The sequence below is a fragment of the Manis javanica genome, chromosome 4 (genome assembly GCF_040802235.1).
Source record: "Manis javanica isolate MJ-LG chromosome 4, MJ_LKY, whole genome shotgun sequence".
Taxonomy (NCBI): Eukaryota; Metazoa; Chordata; class Mammalia; order Pholidota; family Manidae; genus Manis; species Manis javanica.
Genome location: NC_133159.1, coordinates 18,186,869 through 18,207,147, shown reverse-complemented (window position 1 = coordinate 18,207,147; position 20,279 = coordinate 18,186,869). Strand labels below are relative to the sequence as shown.

Here is a 20,279-nt window from a genome sequence, read left to right as displayed (position 1 = left end):
TTGATTTTAAAAAATGAACATTTTTATTAGCTTTAAAAACAAAATTTGTTATACGTAACCACAAAGATTCCCCAAAAAGCATATTTTGCTTTTGTCACCTTGACAGGACAAGGAATGTTTAAATGTCCTTACAAGACAGGATAGCCAATGTTGACAAAAAAACAACTGCCATACACTATGGACCGTCACTTCTAGCACACAAAAATACGGGATATGTGTATATGAACCACTGACCAGCTTTTCTGAAGTACAATGAATATTCACTACAGTGTACAGTATCAGAAAGGTAACATGCCCCCAAATATAACACAAGATCACGACACTGAAGCTTGGAGGATATGTACAATACAGCAGAAACATAGATCAATGCTCCTTAGGGCCCCCACTTTGGGCTGAGAAGCTGTGGGAAGAGTATAGCACAATAATGGGATTAGCCACCATTACTGCTCAGCCCCCAGTTTGAGTTAGGAAGATTGTGGACTCAACAGAAAATAGTACAGAAAAACACGTTATCTGCATAGATATAAATCTTCCATTATGACAAGAACGAACATTCAGTCAAAGCTGTGTGGGAATTGCAAAAGAGTTTGCAGGATGTGATTTTGTTTCAAATGCAAAGGTAGGTTTATAAGCTCGACCACATTATCTCATTTAGTTAAAGGTCTTTATACTTTTGTTAAATGCATAGAGACACTTTGACTCAGCGCAACATATTCTTAACCTTGGCTTGAAACTTCTACTTTGCACATGACTGTTTTTATAATCATTTCGGTCAGTGAACCTAGCAGTTGTTGCCATTTTCAGTTGCTTTGTTGGTTATATATTTGGTAATAAAAACACTCTCCAAGCTATTAACATTTTTCTCCTGATTCATGGTTAAAGAAAACAACAGCATTCTAACGAAGATGACCTGACCCACACTCCAAGGGGAGTTTAAACAACAAATGCATATTTATCAAATTGTTGGACAAGGTTCCTAAATCTTACTCTTTAAATTTATTTAGCTTTTTAAAAAGCGAGTTTCTACGATGATAGACTTAACCTCCCTGGGTAGGAGGCAACTATTTCTCCAAGTCTTTTGTTCCTTTATATTGTGACACTAGTAAGTAATTTTTTCCCTTTGTATGGAAAGATGTAAATGAAGATATGCAAAAAGGGGCACAGTGAGCAGGAAAGGGAAGACGGACCGAGTGTACCTGTATGACAGGTGAGAAGTACTCTGGAGAGAAGAGATGCCAGCAGTGAACCTGAGGCACCAAAGCATTTCATACATTCTCCATTAATTATGTTTGAGATTTTCCCTGTTACAAACGAAGGCCTGGTCTATAAAAGACCACAAAAACATGGTAACAGAAACACAAAGCATGAAACATCAAATTGACTAATTAAAGTGATAAGTCACTGCCTTCACCAGATATGTTTCTCATTCACTGTATCCCATCAGGGAAAAAATAATTCTTCCCTTCCTTTTTTGTTTGTTTTCTTACGACAGAGATACAGTGACTCTGAGTGTCTGTAAGAGGCCTGTGCAAGAAAAAGTAGAAAAAGACTAGCCCGGGAGGTGGGAATGCCAATACTAGCCCCCGGCTGCCTGTCTGTGGGCTTCAAAACAAGACACGTCGTGGCAGTTTCCTGATCTGACAGACCTAAGGGTTAGACTGTAGCATTTTCAGTTGCCTTCAGCTCTTTGAGAATTTTGAGAAAATCAAATTTTTTCACTTTTGCAACATTTAAAGAAGATGGAATCAATGTGAACGGGGAACAAAAATGACTGTGAAGAATGCAAGCACTGCTCTGGAATCTCTGTCTCCTGGTGCCTCTCTGATTCAAACATCCCATAAACCACCAGGTTCTATTTAAACCTTTATGTTGAACCTAAAAGTTCCTAGTAGCTTTTATTTGGCTCTTAACCACTGATAGGTTTTGGTGTATAAAGTTTTGAAGAAGCAGATGGTGCAAAGCCTAGTCTGCATTCCACCCGATTTCCAGCTCTCCAAGGCGAGGAACTGTGCTTGCCATTTCTGCCTCTTAACACTTAAACTAGTACATACCGCTCACACTAGGCCACTTATTTTTAAATGGATTTATTTGTGGTTCCATCAGGTAGGTAGGGCCATAGGACCTAGAACATTAAGACCCAGTGCATCCCTGGTTCTGTCAACTGTCCTTATTAAGTGTTACCATTTTCTTATCCTTCACAAATGGTTTTTCCTACCACAAAGCAAAAGCATCATTTTCTTTCCTCACAATTCTCTAAATAATTGGATTTATTTATGATTTCTAAAGAAAACACGGCTACTATGCTGTCAGAATTAAATCTAAGCTATAATTCAATTACAAAGAAGAAAATGTGGATAATGTACGAAAAGGAACTTAAAGAAAAAGATACACAAGATTCATCCCTTACAAGCTGGTCACATGAACTGGATATAAAATAGCCAAAAGAGGACAGAGACTGCAACATCTGTTGAGATGCTGTCTGATCTCACAGTATTAAAAAAATAATGGGCGGTGGTTTTTCTTTTAGAGTTCACTTCATGGGAATATTATACTAGAAAGAATGAAAACATTAATGTTTTCCACTCAGAAAAGGTTATAATAATTAATATAAATTTAATTTTGGCTTAAGTTTTCTTCAACTTATTCAATACACTAAAAAAAAACCATAAGAAAAATTCGGATAATTTGCACTTCTTGACTTTTTAAAAAAGTTTTATATGTTAGGGATAGAATATTCTTTGATTGGAACGTAGAGAATGAAAGCCAAGCTAAATAGATCAACATGGATTTCGACCACTTAGAAAATTATAGTGAAGAAATATTACCTAAAAGGAAATTAAAAGATACCAACTGTTGAAAATACATACACTTCCTGACTTACAGGGTCCATTCTGAAATTATAAAGTAGTATAACCAGATCAAATTAAAAACCCGCAAAATTCTATTAAGTGGCTATTAGTTAAAAAGCCAAATGATGGTCTGAATTCAACAAATTTCTTATGGAATCACATATTTCAACCGAATTTACAATGAGACCCAGCAGTGGTAAATATATACAAATAGAAGAATTTTTACCATCTTAGAGTATTTGAGGGCAAGAAAAATACAGGAAACTTCTTTTGCAATATAGTTTAATTCCTCAGAAATAAGTTCTACATAATAAGAACATCTAAACCACAAAAACATGTTACCAAAAATGTACAGACATCATGACCTGAATTCTGCGTTGTTTTTTCTCTTTGTAGTGGCAGCCACATTGGTTTAATCGTCCCAACTCCTATGTGTAACCCCTTCACATAAAAACCAGGGAGCTCCAGACATTTGCTACACAAGAAAACAGCAGAGTGAGTGGACAATCAGTAGAGCCGCCTGACCAAAGCAAAGCATTCTTAGGAGACCCTGTAAAAGGAACTGCAAGTCTGAATAGACAACAAAGATGCTTGCTTCTGCTTTAGAGGGTTCAACTATACACTCTGAAACACAAATAATTCTGTTTAAGGAGAAAAATGTCATCTGTAAGCCAGGGTAAAAAAGTTCACCAAAAAGCAAGTCTGACTGACTACATCATTTCTACCTCCCCCGTCTCCCCCTGATTCATGGCAAAAGAATGTGTGACTTTTCTTACCAAGCAAACTGAAAAATGTTTCAATGGACAATGAAAAAACAGCCTTCAGAAAATCTTTTTTTTGGTCTTCAGAAAATCTTACCATTACCTTTCCCAATGTAAAGCCTATGAAAGACATACACAAATATGTATAACAGAGACTAACTCAACTGGTGGCTGAAGACAGTTTCATGTGTGACGGGCTAGAACATGGTCACAAACGGCAGATCACAGTAACTACCTGAGGTCATCATCAGTCAATCAAGGTTACTGGGGATATGTCTGCTTCCAAAGTAGCAGTTCTTTCCCTGGGAGGGATGACACATTCCCAACAGGGGCCTGTGCCTCACTGTCCTCTGACTTCCAAGTAAGGGTAACAGGGAGGAGGTTGTGCCACTTGATTCTGAGGGTCAAAATGAACTTGACATTTTCCCCCCCAAAGCTGAAGAAAGAATTCCTCGAGAAAAATGATTTTCTATGAATTATTCTATATGTCAGGTTCCTTTTTGTGCAAAATAAAAAGTCATGTATTATGAATAATAACCTTGGATCAGCAGGTAGGCTGGAAGCTATTATACCATTACAAAAATACCCACAGTAGATTATTAAAACTGTAAGACTATTCTTAAATTCATAAAAATGGTACTGTATTCAAGAAACTAGTTTTAGACTCGGGGTACCCCATGCTATAAGGAATCAAGGAAATTAGCATTGCTGCAGGAAGCTTTTTCCCTAATTTGCTACTGCTTAAAAATGGTCAAGTGTTGCCATATGTTGGGCGCTAATTCTTTAATTTAAAGTGATGTTCAGAGTACTAGTACATTTTTGAACAGGGAAAACCAGCCGCTACTCTATACTTCCATGTCGGCAGTGCAGGCTTGGGGAACCACTGCACGCATTCATTCCTGGCCTCACCTGTGCTCTTAGCAGCAGTGCACCTGTGGGAGCGGTCTGCAGCTCTGTTCCTGAAGCCTCCAGGGCAGCCGCCTCGCCCCCGACCCGAACCCCACCTGAAGGCTTCACAGTGCACAGTCGAAGGCCTGGGGCTCCCTCCGTGCTGTGTTCGGAGGTTCGGGGCGCCTCGTCTGGGTAATCTTCTGCTTGGGGTTTCTTGTTTCTTCTTCCTCTTCAGTTTCACTTTCACAGACGTGAACCACCACACTGGGTGTCGACTCAGTTCCTGCGTGAAGTTCGTATTTCTCTCCTGGCGGGGGTAAACAGCAAAAAGAAGTGTTTTGTCTCTTAAAGCTTCTTGATTTACTTCTGTTTTAGTTGCTGAGTACTGGTTTTTAAATCATTAAGTCCTATGTCAGAGTACTTTATCTTGTTTTGGCATTAGAGATTTGACACTTTAGAGTTCTTGGGAAGTTTTGCTGTTTCAAGAAATTAGCCGGTGAGGAGTACTGAGGTCTTGGGAGTGAAAATGCAAATGCTAGTACTTACTGTTCTGTGAATAATACAAGTGAGTCTGCTTAGCTTCATAATGGTTTCAGTTTCTGCCTGGGAGACCTCTGGAAGGTCCCAGGCAGCACAGGCCATCTCTTAGTGCAGGAGCTTGGGGTGATACAGCTTTAATGTCTACAAACACCACTGCGCCACTTCCCCTCAAAATGCCTCTTGTATTCCCCATGAGAGACACACCATTATTGTAGATAGACAACTTTCTGAAGCAGCAATGGCACCGATTTCTTATATTATTTTAAAAGGATGAGCAAGTTAGAGAAATTAAAGAGAAGGAAAGAAACAAACAATAAAAAGAAGAACTTGGAAGGGATGTATCCACTTCCTTCAAATACTCTTCAATGTAGAGGCTGTCTGGCACTTTGATGGGCTGGAGGAGAAGTATTCACTAATATTCACTAATGGCCTGTCATGTATGAGTAGAAAGTGTAGCAGTAAAAACTGTGGTTGCATTTATTATCCTGTATGTATCACTTAATCCTTGTAACCACACTGAAGGGTAGCTATGATGGTCCCTATTTTAGATGAGACAGCAGAGGCCCAGAAAAGTGAAGCTAAGTAACATGCCCAAGATCACAAGGTTGTCAAACGCTAGAATTTGAACCTGGGCTTGTGTGACTTTATCTTCCACTCTGATCATGGGGCCACCAGGTGGCTGGAACCCACCCAGACTGCTGATTAGGGTCTTTAAGACAAAGTTTCTTGGGAGAAAAATAGGGCAGACAGAAGTTTGTTACCTGGTCCCAGTTTGGAAACAGCACGGAGTAAATCATAGTTTATAACAGGCACTGCATCTTCACCCTGTTTCCACCCGCCGGGAGGAGAGGCTGGAGGGGAGATGAGGAACTGCTTGGCCGGCTGGGGTGGCAGTAAGTACGATCTGTCACGTGTCTCACTGGATGTCTGTACCTGCAGGAGGAAGACACTCAAACCAGTCTGGGTCTGGGCTACTTTTTTATTTTCATCCTTACTTAACTGTTACATCTCTTTGGAGAAAATTAAAAATTTCTCTTCAACAGTTTACTTCGCCGAGCGGCTGTGTTAGGTCTCTGGTTCACGACTGAACACTGAGCACAGCACGGAGCCCACACCCATGCCGCTCAAAAAATACGAGATGAGTAAGAAAGAAACTGATGAACAGATGAACAAACAATGAATGGTAACAAGCGCGAAATTCCAATTTTTGAAGAGTTTAGGTTATACTGTCTTCATGTCGATCAACATCACCAAGAATGTCCAGGTATCCTTCATTTACCTGACAATGAACCTTTCTTCTAATTTGAAAGCTACAACCAAGAAAAAATACTTTGACGAAAATAAAAAATCTCCTTATTACAGGAGTAGAGATCGAATGCCTTTATCTCACCAGTCCTTCTGAGAAGAAACTGGTTTCTTAGAGTCACATCAGTGTAGGATTAGAGTGTTTAAGTATAGTCAGTTCTTGGTAACCCACAGGATCCTCTGCAAATTCAAAGTCTAAGACAGCCTGTCTGTACAGTGCTATGCCATCCCCTCCCCGGTCACCCTTTAGGCAGGCAGCCACTTTCAATGGGTGTCGCATATGAATCACAACACAGAGAGGATTCCTGAGACTGGTTCTCAATTCTCCCAAGGGCATTACACCATGAATGCCATTTCAGATGCACAGGAGAAAAGTAAATCCACTGACCCTAAGATGTTAGGGCTTCATCCTCACAGAACCCCAGCTGAGAAAAGCTGCCAGAAAATTGAATTCCTTTAGCTATTAGTCTAAGCAAAACAAAGAAGGTAAATATGCTTAGTAAATATATTTATCTATAAAATAAAGGAAAAATATTTTTATATTGTTTGCTGATTGGGCCTGTTCATTTCAAAGGCCTGATATAATGACACAGAAAATGGAGAACTAATATTTTTAGATGGTGAAAACAAGTTTAGAGAACAGCGTCCTTTGCCCAGTAAAGTACCTGCGCAAAATACAGCTTCAGCTTCTTCCCATTGAAGTCCGTTTCATGGAGTTCTATTCGAGCTCTTGCTGCTGTTTCAGGTTTGCTGAAATTTATTCTGACTCTTCTAAAGCTTTTAAACAACTGAAATGTAACCTGATCATCATAGATGGAAAAAAGTGCTTCAAATCTCTCCTATAAATTGAGGAGCGGCAGGACAGAGAGAATGGGAAAAAAAGAAAAACCTTTAACAAAAGGAACTTTAAATCATACAACATAAGTAATCATTACAATTCGCCTGTTTTCCAAAAAAAGCCTTTTCTTGTACGTACACAAGAACAAGCATCCTGTTATTCACATGCTAAATTCTGCAATTTGCACTTACTGTAAAAGTAATTAAGTTTTAAATACTGTACACATTCAAATTATAAAATAATGTAAAGTATTGTAATGTAAAATAAAATGATACAAACATGCCCAATTATATGCCAGAGTTTTTTTTCCCCACCCCATTCCCTTCGTCCTTCAAAGTAACCATTTCTGGAATTTTGTGCTTATCATTCCCTTGCCTTTCTCTAGTTTTATAATATTGATTTGTATCCCTAAAGGTTTGCTCATGATTTAAGTATATACACTTCTTTTTTATTTTGGTATCATTAATCTATAATTACATGAGGAACATTATGTTTACTAGATTCCCACCATCACCAAGTCCCCCTCACATACCCCATTATAGTCACTGTCCATAAGCATAGTAAGATGCTACAGAATCACTACTTGTCTTCTCTGTGTTGTACAACCCTCCCCGTTCCCCCCCTACATTATATCTACTAATAGTAATGCCCCCCACCCCTCTTCTTCCCCCTTATCCCTCCCTTCCCACCCATCCTCTCCAGTCCCTTTCCCTTTGGTAACTGTTAATCCATTCTTGGGTTCTGTGAGTCCGCTGCTGTTTTGTTCCTTCAGTTTTTCTTTATTCTTATACTCCACAGATAAGTGAAATCATTTGGTACTTGTCTTCCTCTGCCTGGCTTATTTCACTGAGCATAATACCCTCTAGCTCCATCCATGTTGTTGCAAATAGTAGGATTTGTTTTCTTCTTATGGCTGAATAATATTCCATTGTGTATATGTACCACATCTTCTTTATCCATTCATCTACTGATGGACACTTAGGTTGCTTCCATGTCTTGGCTATTGTAAATAGTGCTACAATAAACATATGGGTGCATATGTCTTTTTCAAACTGGGCTGCTGCATTCTTAGGGTAAATTCCTAGGAGTGGAATTCCTGGGTCAAATGGTATTTCTATTTTGAGTTTTCTGAGGAACCTCCATAATGCTTTCCACAATGGTTCAACTAATTTACATTCTCACCAGCAGTGTAAGAGGGTTCTCCTTTCTCCACAACCTCGCCAACATTTCTTGTTTGTCTTTTGGCTGTTGGCCATCCTAACTGGTGTGAGGTGATACCTCATTGTGGTTTTAATTTGCATTTCTCTGATGATTAGGGATGTGGAGAATCTTTTCATGTGTCTGTTGGCCATCTGAGTTTCTTCTTTGGAGAAGTGTCTGTTTAGATCCTGTGCCCATTTAATTAGATTATTTGCTTTTTGTTTGTTGAGGTGCGTAAGCTCTTCGTATATTTTAGATGTCAACCTTTTATCAAATCTGTCATTTATGAATATATTCTCCCATACTGTAGGCTGCTTTTTTGTTCTACTGATGGTGTCCTTTGCTGTACAGAAGCTTTCAGCTTGATATAGTCCGACTTGTTCATTTTTGCTTTTGTTTCCCTTGCCTGGGGAGATATGTTCATGAAGAAGTCGCTCATGTTTATGTCCATGAGATTTTTGCCTATGGTTTCATGACTTACATTCAGGTCTTTGATCTATTTCGAATTTACTTTTGTGTATGGGGTTAGACAATGATCCAGTTTCATTCTCTTACATGTAGCTGTCCAATTTTGCCAACACCAGCTGTTGAAGAGGCTGTCATTTCCCCATTGTATAGCCATAGCTCCTTTACCGTATATTAATTGACCATATATGTTTGGGTTAATATCTGGACTCTCTATTTTGTTCCACTGGTCTATGGGTCTGTTCTTGTGCCAGTACCAAATTGTCTTGATTACTGTGGCTTTGTAGTAGAGCTTAAAGTTGGGAAGTGAGATTCCCCCAGCTTTACTCTTCCTTCTCAGGATTGCTTTGGCTATTCAGGGTCTTTTGTGATTCCAGATGAATTTTAAAACTATTTGTTCCCGTTCGTTGAAGAATACTGTTGGCATTTTGATAGGCATTGCACTGAATCTGTAGTTTGCTTTGGGCAGGATGGCCATTTTGACAATATTAATTCTTCCTACCCAAGAGCATGGGATGAGTTTCCATTTGTTAGTGCCCTCTTTAATTTGTCTTAAGAGTGTCTTGTAGTTTTCAGGGTATAGGTCTTTCACTTCCTTGGTTAGGTTTATTCCTAGGTATTTTATTCTTTTTGATGCACTTGTGAATGGAATTGTTTTACTGATTTCTCTTTCTGCTAGTTCATCCTTAGTGTATAGGAAAGCCACAGATTTCTGTGTATTAATTTTGTATCCTGAAACTTTGCTGGATTCATAAGTATATATACTTCTATGGTAGAAGGACAAAAACCACATGATCATCTCCATAGAAGCTGAAAGAGCATTTGACAAAATTCAACATCCATTCATGATAAACCTCTCAACAAAATGGGTTTAGAGGGCAATTACCTCAACATAATAAAGGCCATATATTGACAAACCCACAGCCAATATCACACTTAACAGCGAGAAGCTGAAAGCTTTTCCTCTAAGATCAGAAACAAGACAAGGATGCCCACTCTCCCTGCTTTTATTCAACACAGTACTGCAGGTCCTAGCCACAGCAATCAGACAACACAAAGAAATAAAAAGCATCCAGACTGGTAAGGAAGAAGTCAAACTGTCCCTGTTTGCAGATGACATGATATTGTACCTAAAAAACCCTAAAGAGGGAGAACCAAGATGGCGGTGTGAGTAGAGCAGCGGAAATCTCCTCCCAAAACCATATATATTTTTGAAAATACAACAAATACAACTAATCCTAAAAGAGACCGGAAGACACAGGACAACAGCCAGACTACATCCATACCCATGAGAACCCAGTGCCTCGTGAAGGGGGTTAGATACAAGCCCCAGCCTGGCGGGACCTGAGTACCCCTCACCCCAGCTCCCAGCAGGAGGAGAGGAGTTGGAGCGGGGGAGGGAGAGGGAGCCCAGGACTGCTGAACACCCAGCCCTAGCCAGCCGCACCAGAGCGCAGACACAGTGCATGCATGGGTGCTGGAAACTAGGGAAACAGGACAGTAAGACCTGTGAGTGGGTCCCCGCAACCGGTGCACCCAGGACAAAGAAAAGCGAGTGCTTTTTGAAAGTCTTAAAGGGACAGGGACCCCACAGCCCGCTTGTTCCCCCTCCAACACAGAGAGAGATAAAAGGATCTCCAGGAATGAAACAATATGAAGAGAACTGTGTGACCAATCCAAAAGGAACAATATCTGCATTATAGGGGTACCAGAAGAAGAGAGAAAAATGAAGTGCCCTGGGACACTTAGCCCAGCAGCTGTGAATTCCTGGGAACTCTGGGTGCCCGAATCCCCGCAGCACAGCTTGGAGGCCCCTCACTGCGATAAACAGCCTCCCGCCTGTTCCTCCCCCAACATGGCTCCGCCATATTGGAGTAGCAGCCTGAGGCAGGCCACGCCCACAGCAACTGCGGAGCTAAATAAACTCCATAGCGGCCGGGCAAGATCAGAAGCCCCATCTGCATGCAGCTGCCCAGTACAAGCTGCTAGAGGCTGCTGTTCTCCCAGGAGAGGAAGGCCATAAACTGGCAAGAAGGGACTTTCTCTTACCCAACACATGCGCCAGCTCCCCACAAATATATCTATCACCATGAAAAGGCAGAAGAAATTGATACAGACCAAGATCACAGAGGCAAACCCTGAGAAGGAGATAGACCTAACCAGTCTTCCTGAAAAAGAATTAAAAATAAAGCTCATAACCATGCTGATGTAGCTGCAGAGAAATATGCAAGAGCTAAGGGATGAAGTCTGGAGGGAGATTACAGACATCCGGAGGGAGATTACAGAAATGAAACAATCTCTGGAAGGATTTATAAACAGAATGGATAAGATGCAAGAGGCCATTGATGGAATAGAAACCAGAGAACAGGAACACATAGAAGCTGACACAGAGAGAGATAAAAGGATCTCCAGGAATGAAACAATATTAAGAGAACTGTGTGATATCTGCATTAGGAATAATATCCACATTATAGGGGTACCAGAAGAAGAAGAGAAAAAGGAATAGAAAGAGTATTTGAAGAAATAATTGCTGAAAACTTCCCCAAACTGGGGGAGGAAATAATCGATTAGACCATGGAAGTGTACAGAACTCCCAACAGAAAGGACCCAAGGAGGATAACACCAAGACACATAATAATTAAAATGGCAAAGTTCAAGGACAAGGACAGAGTTTTAAAGGCAGCTAGAGAGAGGAAAAAGGTCACCTACAAAGGAAAACCCATCAGGCTATCAGACTTCTCAACAGAAACCTTACAGGCCAGAAGAGAATGGCATGATATATTTAATGCAATGAAAGAGAAGGGCCTTGAACCAAGAATACTGTATCCAGCACGACTATCATTTAAATATGAAGGAGGAAGTAAACAATTCCCAGACAAGCAAAAATTGAGGGAATTTGCTTCCTACAAACCACCTCTACAGGGTATTTTAGAGGGACTGCTCTAGATGGGAGCACCTCTAAGACTAAATAGATGTCACCAGAGAAAATAAAATCACAGCAAAGAAAGCAGACCAACCAAATACTAATAACTAAAGGCAAAAAATAAAATCAACTACCCACAAAAGCAGTTAAAGGAAGCACAAAAGAGCACAGAATAAAACAACCAACATATAAAGAATGGAGGAGGAGGAATAAGAAGGGAGAAAAATAAAGAACGACCAGACAGTGTTTAAAATAGCTCAGTAAGTGAGTTAAGTTAGACAGTAAGACACTAAAGAAGCTAACTTGAACCTTTGGAAACCATGAATCTAAAGCCTGCAATGGCAATAAGTACATATCTTTCAATAATCACCCTAAATGTAAATGGACTGAATGCACCAATCAAAAGACACAGAATAACAGAATGGATAAAAAAGCAAGACTCATCTCTATGCTGCTTACAAGAGACTCACCTCAAACCCAAAGACTATAGGAACAAAGAAAGACTGAAGGAACAAAACAGCAGCAGAATCATAGAACCTAAGAATGGACTAACAGTTACCAAAGAGAAAGGGACTGGGGAGAAAGGGAGGGAAGGGAGGGATATGGGTGGGGAAAAAGAACGAGGACATTACGATTAGCATGTATAATGTGGGGAGGGCATGGGGAGGGCTGTGCAACACAGAGAAGATAAGCAGTGATTCTACAGCATCTTACTATGCTGATGGACAGTACTGTAATGGGGTTTGTGGGGGGGATTTGGTGAAGGGGGGACCCTAGTAAACATAATATTCTTCATGTAATTGTAGATTAATGACAAATAAACCCTAAAGAATCCACTCTAAAACTACTAGAACTAATATCTGAATTCAGCAAAGTTGCAGGATACAAAATTAATATACAGAAATCTGTTGCATTCCTATGCACTAAGGATGAACTAGCAGAAAGAGAACTCAGGAAAACAATTCTATTCACAACTAAATCAAAAAGAATAAAATACCTAGGAATAAACCTAACCAAGGAAGTGAAAGACTTATACCCTGAAAACAATAAGACATTCTTAAGATAAATTAAAGAAGACACTAATAAATGGAAATTCATCCCATGCTCTTGGATAAGAAGAACTAATATTGTCAAAATGGCCATCCTGCCTAAAGCAATCTATAGATTCAATGTAATCCCTATCAAAATACCAACAGCATTCTTCAATGAACTGGAACAAATAGTTCTAAAATTTATATGGAACCACAAAAGACCCCAAACAGCCAAAGCAATCCTGAGAAGGAAGAATAAAGCAGGGGAGATCTCGCTTCCCAACTTCAAGCTCTACTACAAAGCCACAGTAATCAAGACAATTTGGTACTGGCACAAGAACAGACCCATAGATCAATGGAACAGAATAGAGAGCCCAGATATAAATCCAAGCATATATGGTCAATTAATTTACAATGAAGGAGCCATGGACATACAATGGGGAAATGACAGCCTCTTCAACAACTGGTGTTGGCAAAACTGGACAGCTACATGTAAGACAATGAAACTGGATCACTGTCTATCTAACTCCATACACAAAAGTAAACTCGAAATAGATCAAAGACCTGAATGTGAGTCATGAAACCATAAAACTCTTAGAAGAAAACATAGGCAAAACTCTCTTGAATATAAACATGAACAACTTTTTCATGAACATATCTCCCCGGGCAAGGGAAACAAGAGCAAAAAATGAACAAGTGGGACTATATCAAACTCAAAAGCTTCTGTACAGCAAAGGACACCATCAGTAGAACAAAAAGGCATCCTACAGTATGGGAAAATATATTCATGAATGACATATCTGATAAGGGGTTGACGTCCAAAATATACAAAGAGCTTATGCACCTCCACAAACAAAGAGCAAATTAATCCAATTAAAAAATGAGCAGAGAAAACTTGAAACTTTCAGATCCTGCCGCTCTTGCAGTTGCAGCTGCATTCCTCCTGCAGGTTCCTGGACTTGTCGTTGGAATGCTAAAGGAGATATCTAAGCTGGCCTGCACATATAGCAAAACAACAAATTTGACTGCTTATATATTATCTGAACTCAACCAAGAACTGAGAGAAGTGCAAGTTGCGGTACTTCAAAATCGCTTTACTATAGACTGTCTGCTGTTAAGAGAACATGAAAGATGTAAGCAGTTTTCAAGAATATGCTGTTTCGACTTGTCTGATTTTTCTCAAACTACCCAAAATCAATGAGATGATATCCATCATATTGTCAATAAGTTTTTACAAATGCCTGAGTAATCTAACTAGTTTTCTTAATTTCATTAGATATAACTAGTAATTGTAAGTCTGCCTTTGTTATGTATCTGTATTCCTATTCTGTTAATGTGTGTATGCAATTTAACTAGTAGTTTGTTAAAACCTATATATATATTCAAATTATGTCTGTCTTTCAACATGTTTGATCTCAGCCATGTAATGCATATTTCACACAAAACTGGGATACCATATAATCCACAAGGCCAAGGCACTGTGAAACATGCCCATGGCACCCTTAAAGCTCAATTGGAAAAGACAAAAAAGGGGGAGTTATATCCCCAGTTACCACAGAACCACTTAAATCATATCTTATTTGCAGCCAAAACTGCATCTGATATATTAAATCAGATAAAAGACATGTTCAAAGAACCCCTGAATAGTTTCTGGCATGCCATCACACCTCTCTTAACTCTAAGCATTTTATGTCTTCTACTGCTGTTACTAGGGCCTTGTGTCCTTCTCAGCATGTGGAAACTCATCCAACAAGCCTTACGAGACCTGCATCATTTGAAATTGCAGACAGCCCCCCCCACTTGTAAATCATAAGTTCTAAAGTCAAGTATGGTAGCCAATGACAGGTAAGATATGGTTGAATTGTAAATACCAACCTAAGACAGGGAGTGGTCGACAGAGGACTATAGCTCCATGACGGGTAAGGATTTACTTCAACCATACAACCTAAGACTTGCACATACCTTGACCCCGTCTGAGTTGGGCTGGTTGTTTTATTAAAGAAAAAAGGGGGAGATGTTGGGGACGGCTGAAACCTGAAGGGAACTGAGAGAGGACAGCTGAGAGACCACGGTTAAAGAATGGTCAGGGATAAGGGAGTTTGCTAAGAATAATAACAACTCCTAAATGTTGAGTCTGAGTGTGCTGAGATAGAATCTATCCTGAGGACAGAGTATGCTTGTTTTGTAAAAAAGTATGTCAATACTCAAGCACATGTTTCTTGATGTCTGGTTAACCTGCCTGCCTTTCCTGAGTGTGTATAAAAAGAGGAGAATAAAGGCTATACATTATGTTCTGGCTTGACTGGGCATCCTCTCAAAAAAAAAAAAATGAGCAGAGGAGCTGAACAGACAGTTCTCCAAAGAAGAAATTTGGATGGCCAACAGACACATGAAAAGATGCTCCACATCCCTAATCATCAGAGAAACGCAAATTAAAACCACAAAGAGATATCACCTCACACCAGTTAATATAGCCAATATCCAAAAGACAAACAAGAAATGTTGGCGAGGTTGTGGAGAAAGGGGAACCCTCCTACACTGCTGGTGGGAATGTAAATTAGTTCAACCATTGTGGAAAGCAGTATGGAGGTTCCTCAGAAAACTCAAAATAGAAATACCATTTGACCCAGGAATTCCACTCCTAGGAATTTACCCTAAGAATGTAGGATCCCAGTTTCAAAAAGACTTGTGCACCCCTATGTTTATTGTAGCACTATTTACAATAGCCAAGACATGGAAGCAACCTAAGTGTCCATCAGTAGATGAATGGATAAAGAAGATGTGGTGCATATATACAATGGAATACTATTCAGCCATAAGAAGAAAACAAATCCTACCATTTGCAACAACATGGAGGGAGCTAGAGGGTATTATGCTCAGTGAAATAAGCCAGGCGGAGGAAGACAAGTACCAAACGATTTCACTCATCTGTGGAGTATAAGAACAAAGAAAAACTGAAGGAACAAAACAGCAGCAGACTCACAGAACCCAAGAATGGACTAACAGTTACCAAAGGGAAAGGGACTGGGGAAGAAGGGTGGGAATGGAGGGATAATGGGAAAAAGGGGCATTACAATTAGCACACATAATATAGGGGGGGCACAGGAAAGTCAGTATAGCACAGAGAAGACAAGTAGTGATTCTATAGGATCTTACTACACTGATGGACAGTGACTGCAATGGGGTATGTGGTGGGGACTTGATAATGGGGGGGAAGAGTAAACATTAAAATTCCCACATAAGATGGTTAAGAAACATCAATACTGAACAGTCAACATGGAAACTAAGGAAGAACTAATTAAGCATGGTTTATGAAATGCTAGAATTTTGTAATTCTGTATATTAAGCAGTTTTCCTTGCCCAGGGTAAAAGGACCAAATATTTAGTCCTATTCCCCCACAAAAATCAATTTTTCATAGTGACAATAACACAAGCTATCTTGCAAACAGCCACTGGCTAGTCACATACTTCTTATTTCCTTTTGAAACATTTTTTTCCCATTCCAGAAATACACTGTAACTGAATGTAATATGCAGGGAATAGCAATGGGTTATACGGGGCTTGCTCGTCTAAATTTCAGTACCTGTGATGCAAGAGTTTTCAGGAAGATTTTCCTAAGTTTTGTTGGTCTTTTCCTCTCTCATACCCATTTTTCCCAAGATGGGGCATAAATATGGTTTAAGAAGTATGTGTCTTTGAGCTGTGAGGTGCTGTAGAAAACATAATTAATGTGGAGGATTTGAGGAACTGCTGTGTCCTATTTGAAGAAAAATATAAAAGCTGGTAGGTGGTAGCTGAGCCCTCCCATGAATCCACAGATTCCAACATGTGGGCTCCTGAGGCTGCCCCTGTCAGCCTGGCATCAGCACAGAAAGGACTGAGAGGACAGCAGCCAGGGGGCAAAGACGTCACCTAAGACCATGGACTAAAAATGGCTTGTCACAAACATTAGGGACATGAAGCCACTCATAGTTAATTCCAAAAAACTCAATTATTTTTCTTTATTTAAAATTGTTTTAGGACTAGTTTACTTTTAAATGTTTCTGAATTCTCTAATGATATAAAATCAACACCATCCCGCTAAAGGGTGATTGATGGTTGCAAGTTTACTTCTGATAACATAATGGAGATCTCACAAAATCACGATCGTCACTGACCACTCTGCTTTTACAGTGTTCGCTCAGGGTTCCCCTCTAGCAGTACACCTATAGAAAAACACAAATAATTCAACCTAAAAACCAATCCCTGAGGCTTTTTTTCCTGTTATATAAGTTTTCTCCAAAGTATAGACCAGAAGCTGCCTTCATCTGTTGTCATTACTCATGCAATAAGGAAGCGTTACAAATACCTTGCACCTAAAATATTATAAGGACAACATGTAACCAACCACTTTCTTGGAATTCAAGAGGAGTTCTCTGTAGCTGGGGAAAAAGCATATAACTATTAAAGACAGAAGGGGAAAAAGTTATGGGAAGGTAAGACTCAAGGAGATAACAGCTGAGGATAGCAACTAAGTGTATATTTCTTGACCTTTCTGGAACTACCATTATTCTACCTTTTGCCCCCACATCCCAAAGCAGAGAAGCTTTATTAATTTCACTGAGGGAAAACCTATAAAAAATGACTTTGCTGCACCCCTTTGTCTAAAGATACCTGGGCACCTGCCACTTCTGTTTATTAAGGAGGAGAGACAATTTCACTGTTGAGAAGAAGTGATACTTCATTCCAGTCAGCAGCGGAATTATCTTTGGCATCCTAAGGCAAGAGATTTTTCACATTCTATGTCTTTCTGTAAATCTGAAATAGAAAATTCTCTCTCTCCAGAGTGCAGAGGCTGCAGGTCACTGATGTTGGAGGCCAGGCCTCCGTTTCTGCCCGGGGTTTAGCAAAGGGCCTCTGGTTCTCCTCCCTATCACTGCTAACTGGAACAGCCACAGGGATGGACTTCAGGGGCAGGGAAAAGCACACGTACTCCCGGGCATGGTGAACTGAGAAACTGACAATTTGAGCACTTGTAAAAGTTCTGGGACCTAAATTCCTATGTGCTAGGGAGGACCAGAACACATAAAAAAATTTTAAGGTGCCTTCAACACCTTTTCAGATCAGAAAGAAGCGTGAAACTGAATTAAAATACAAGAAAATATGGAATGTTATCTATTCGATATTGATTTTTATGTTTTAACGGTTAATGTGTTCACAAATAGATACTCTATCTGACTGGAACATAAATTCTTAAGGACTACAATTTTTCCCCCAAATCTATAATATCCCCTATCCCATGTATAAGAAAAGTAGTCAAACTGATGATAAATCATTTTTAACAGTAAACTACAGATTGGTATTAGGGTGTGGGTGGAAATGTTCCTGATTGTAGTGTTGGTTCCATGGGTAGATACTGTCAAAACTCACCAAATCATTTACTGAAGATCTGCACATTTCATTGTAGGAGAGTTTTGCAAAATTAAAAAAAAAAAATTAAGCATGGAGGAACACAAGAGGAGGGATGGGACGAGGTGGCTCCAGCAGCCGCCACAAGCACGGAGGTAGGCCCTGGCCCTCACCAGCACTGAGGGCAGCCTGCACGGCCGGAGCCCTGCACATGGCAGCCACGGACCCGGCTGGGAGCACAGCGAGGCTGGCTTCAACTGACCATTTTTCATCCTCAACTGAAACAACACATCCTTAGTTTTCAGGAGTACTTGTGATTATAAAAATTTCTTCCTTGTTTTCCATGGCTACATAGGCAAAGATCTGTGCTTATGCTTGTGCTTGTACAGAACATGTGTGCACAAGGCAGAGCCATTTTCAAGCAGTTTGGTTCAACCAGCCTCAAAACTCCAGGAACCAGTTTGCCACTTCAGGAGGGGCAGGAAGTCCGAAACCCCGGCTGCCCTGTGCTGCCAGGAGTTAGGCTCATCGGGCAGCACTCAGGCAGCCAGGGGCTCCACTGGAATGGTCTCCACCCACACCCGCTCACTCACTCAATGTTCAAGTTAGAAAGGTACCACAACTTAATCGATGATACTCAAACCTGCCGTAAACCACAGCACTTTTTATTTGGCTTTTCCCGGGAATATGTCAGAGAGGCACAATCCTCAAAACCCTAACTGTGAGAACTTCTAACGAGATCCCAGCTCTTAAGAGTCGGCCAGCAGCAGCAGAGGCTTTTTGCTTTTGAGCCTAAAGGTTGATTGGTTGTTGTACTGCAAAGAAAAGAGCAAAGAAGACAGAGGAGATTACAAGCCCCCCGGGAGGAAAGAGCAGACAGAACAACACTGTGTGAAGAGCAGAGAATTCGGTCTCCTGCTCGCCACATCCTCTCCGGCCTGCTGGCTACTTTCTTGCTGGTGGGCACCTTGAAGAGGAAGATTACAGGAGGGCAGTCATCTAATAAAAAGACTCAAGATGGCCCGTGAAGCACTTCAGGTTTGCAAACTCATCCAGGTACTTGCGTTCAGTTTGATCCAAGACGTCAGAGGTGAGAAAAATCACAAAAATGACTTCTTTCCCTGAGAACTACGTGAATTTCCCCAGGAACAAGGAAATCCATTTCAGTTGCCCAGATGTTGTTCCAAGTACTCAGGCTTCAGCTGCTAAGGTCGTTATGTATCCATGCCAGCTGCACCAGGAAATCCAGCCTCTGCTCACTGGGATGTCCACTTGAATCTTCACTTCCTCTTTCTTGTTCTTCCCATCCATGAAGTAGGAAAGATGAGGGAAGTCCAGGTTCAACTTGAACTTCACATCCAGCCTCGGAGTCAGGAGAACAGTGTTTGCCAGGCTGCAGATGCGCCAATAGCCTAGTGGAGGTCTCTTTCCTGTGATTTTGTTAACTGTGCACTGGCTTTGGGGAACATTCCAAACCCCCCTCTGCACCTGACAGGGACAGGAGTACAAACTGTCCACTCCTGAGGACCAGAAGCTCTCTGCTCATTGACCTCTGCAGGGATAAAATACTCCTTTCTGCATCCAGTAACAGAGACTGCTCACTTCAAACATGAGACCACAAAAGGAAGACCTCAGGAGGAATCCACGCAACCTAGACAGATAACCTCATGAAGGACATATGGCTTCCACCAGCCACGTATCTTCTCAAGCAACAGAACTTGAGCTAGATCGTCTGGATTTGACTCCTGGCTCTATTATATAGCTGTGTGACCTGGGGCAAGTTGCTTACCTTTGCTGTGCCTAGTTTCCTTACCTGCTAAATGAGGACAATTAAAGCACCCACTTTGTTGGGTTATTGCTGAGGAAAGACAGTAAATACTTAAAGATCTGAGAACAATACATAGTGAGTACTATTACTAACAGAAATAGTGTAGAACCTTTTTAATAGTCTGCTTGCTATTCTGGGGTCACAAAAGATAGCTGCTTTTCTGTGTGACATGGAGTCCCCAAGGAGGTGGCATTCCTGCACAGCAATGATACAATACAAACTAGACAACAATTCACATTGGAAGTTGCCAGTGACAAATA

General features: G+C 40.5%; 1 protein-coding gene across 5 annotated transcripts in view; it reads right to left on the bottom strand.

The window, feature by feature from the left end:
* Nucleotides 1-20,279, bottom strand: part of RCAN3 (RCAN family member 3) — a 43,328-nt gene continuing 23,049 nt past the window's right edge. For 4 of the 5 annotated variants that reach the window (XM_073233418.1, XM_073233417.1, XM_073233415.1 and 1 more), the window contains 3 exons: nucleotides 7,012-7,185; nucleotides 5,803-5,974; nucleotides 4,422-4,808 (listed from right to left, as the gene is read on the bottom strand). In XM_073233418.1, coding sequence (XP_073089519.1) covers nucleotides 4,624-4,808; nucleotides 5,803-5,974; nucleotides 7,012-7,185 — 531 coding nt within the window. In that variant the 3' untranslated portion in view covers nucleotides 4,422-4,623. Of the gene's footprint in view, nucleotides 3,325-4,421; nucleotides 4,809-5,802; nucleotides 5,975-7,011; nucleotides 7,186-20,279 lie in introns of those variants that run through there. The other variant, XR_012130066.1, reaches the window with a different exon arrangement.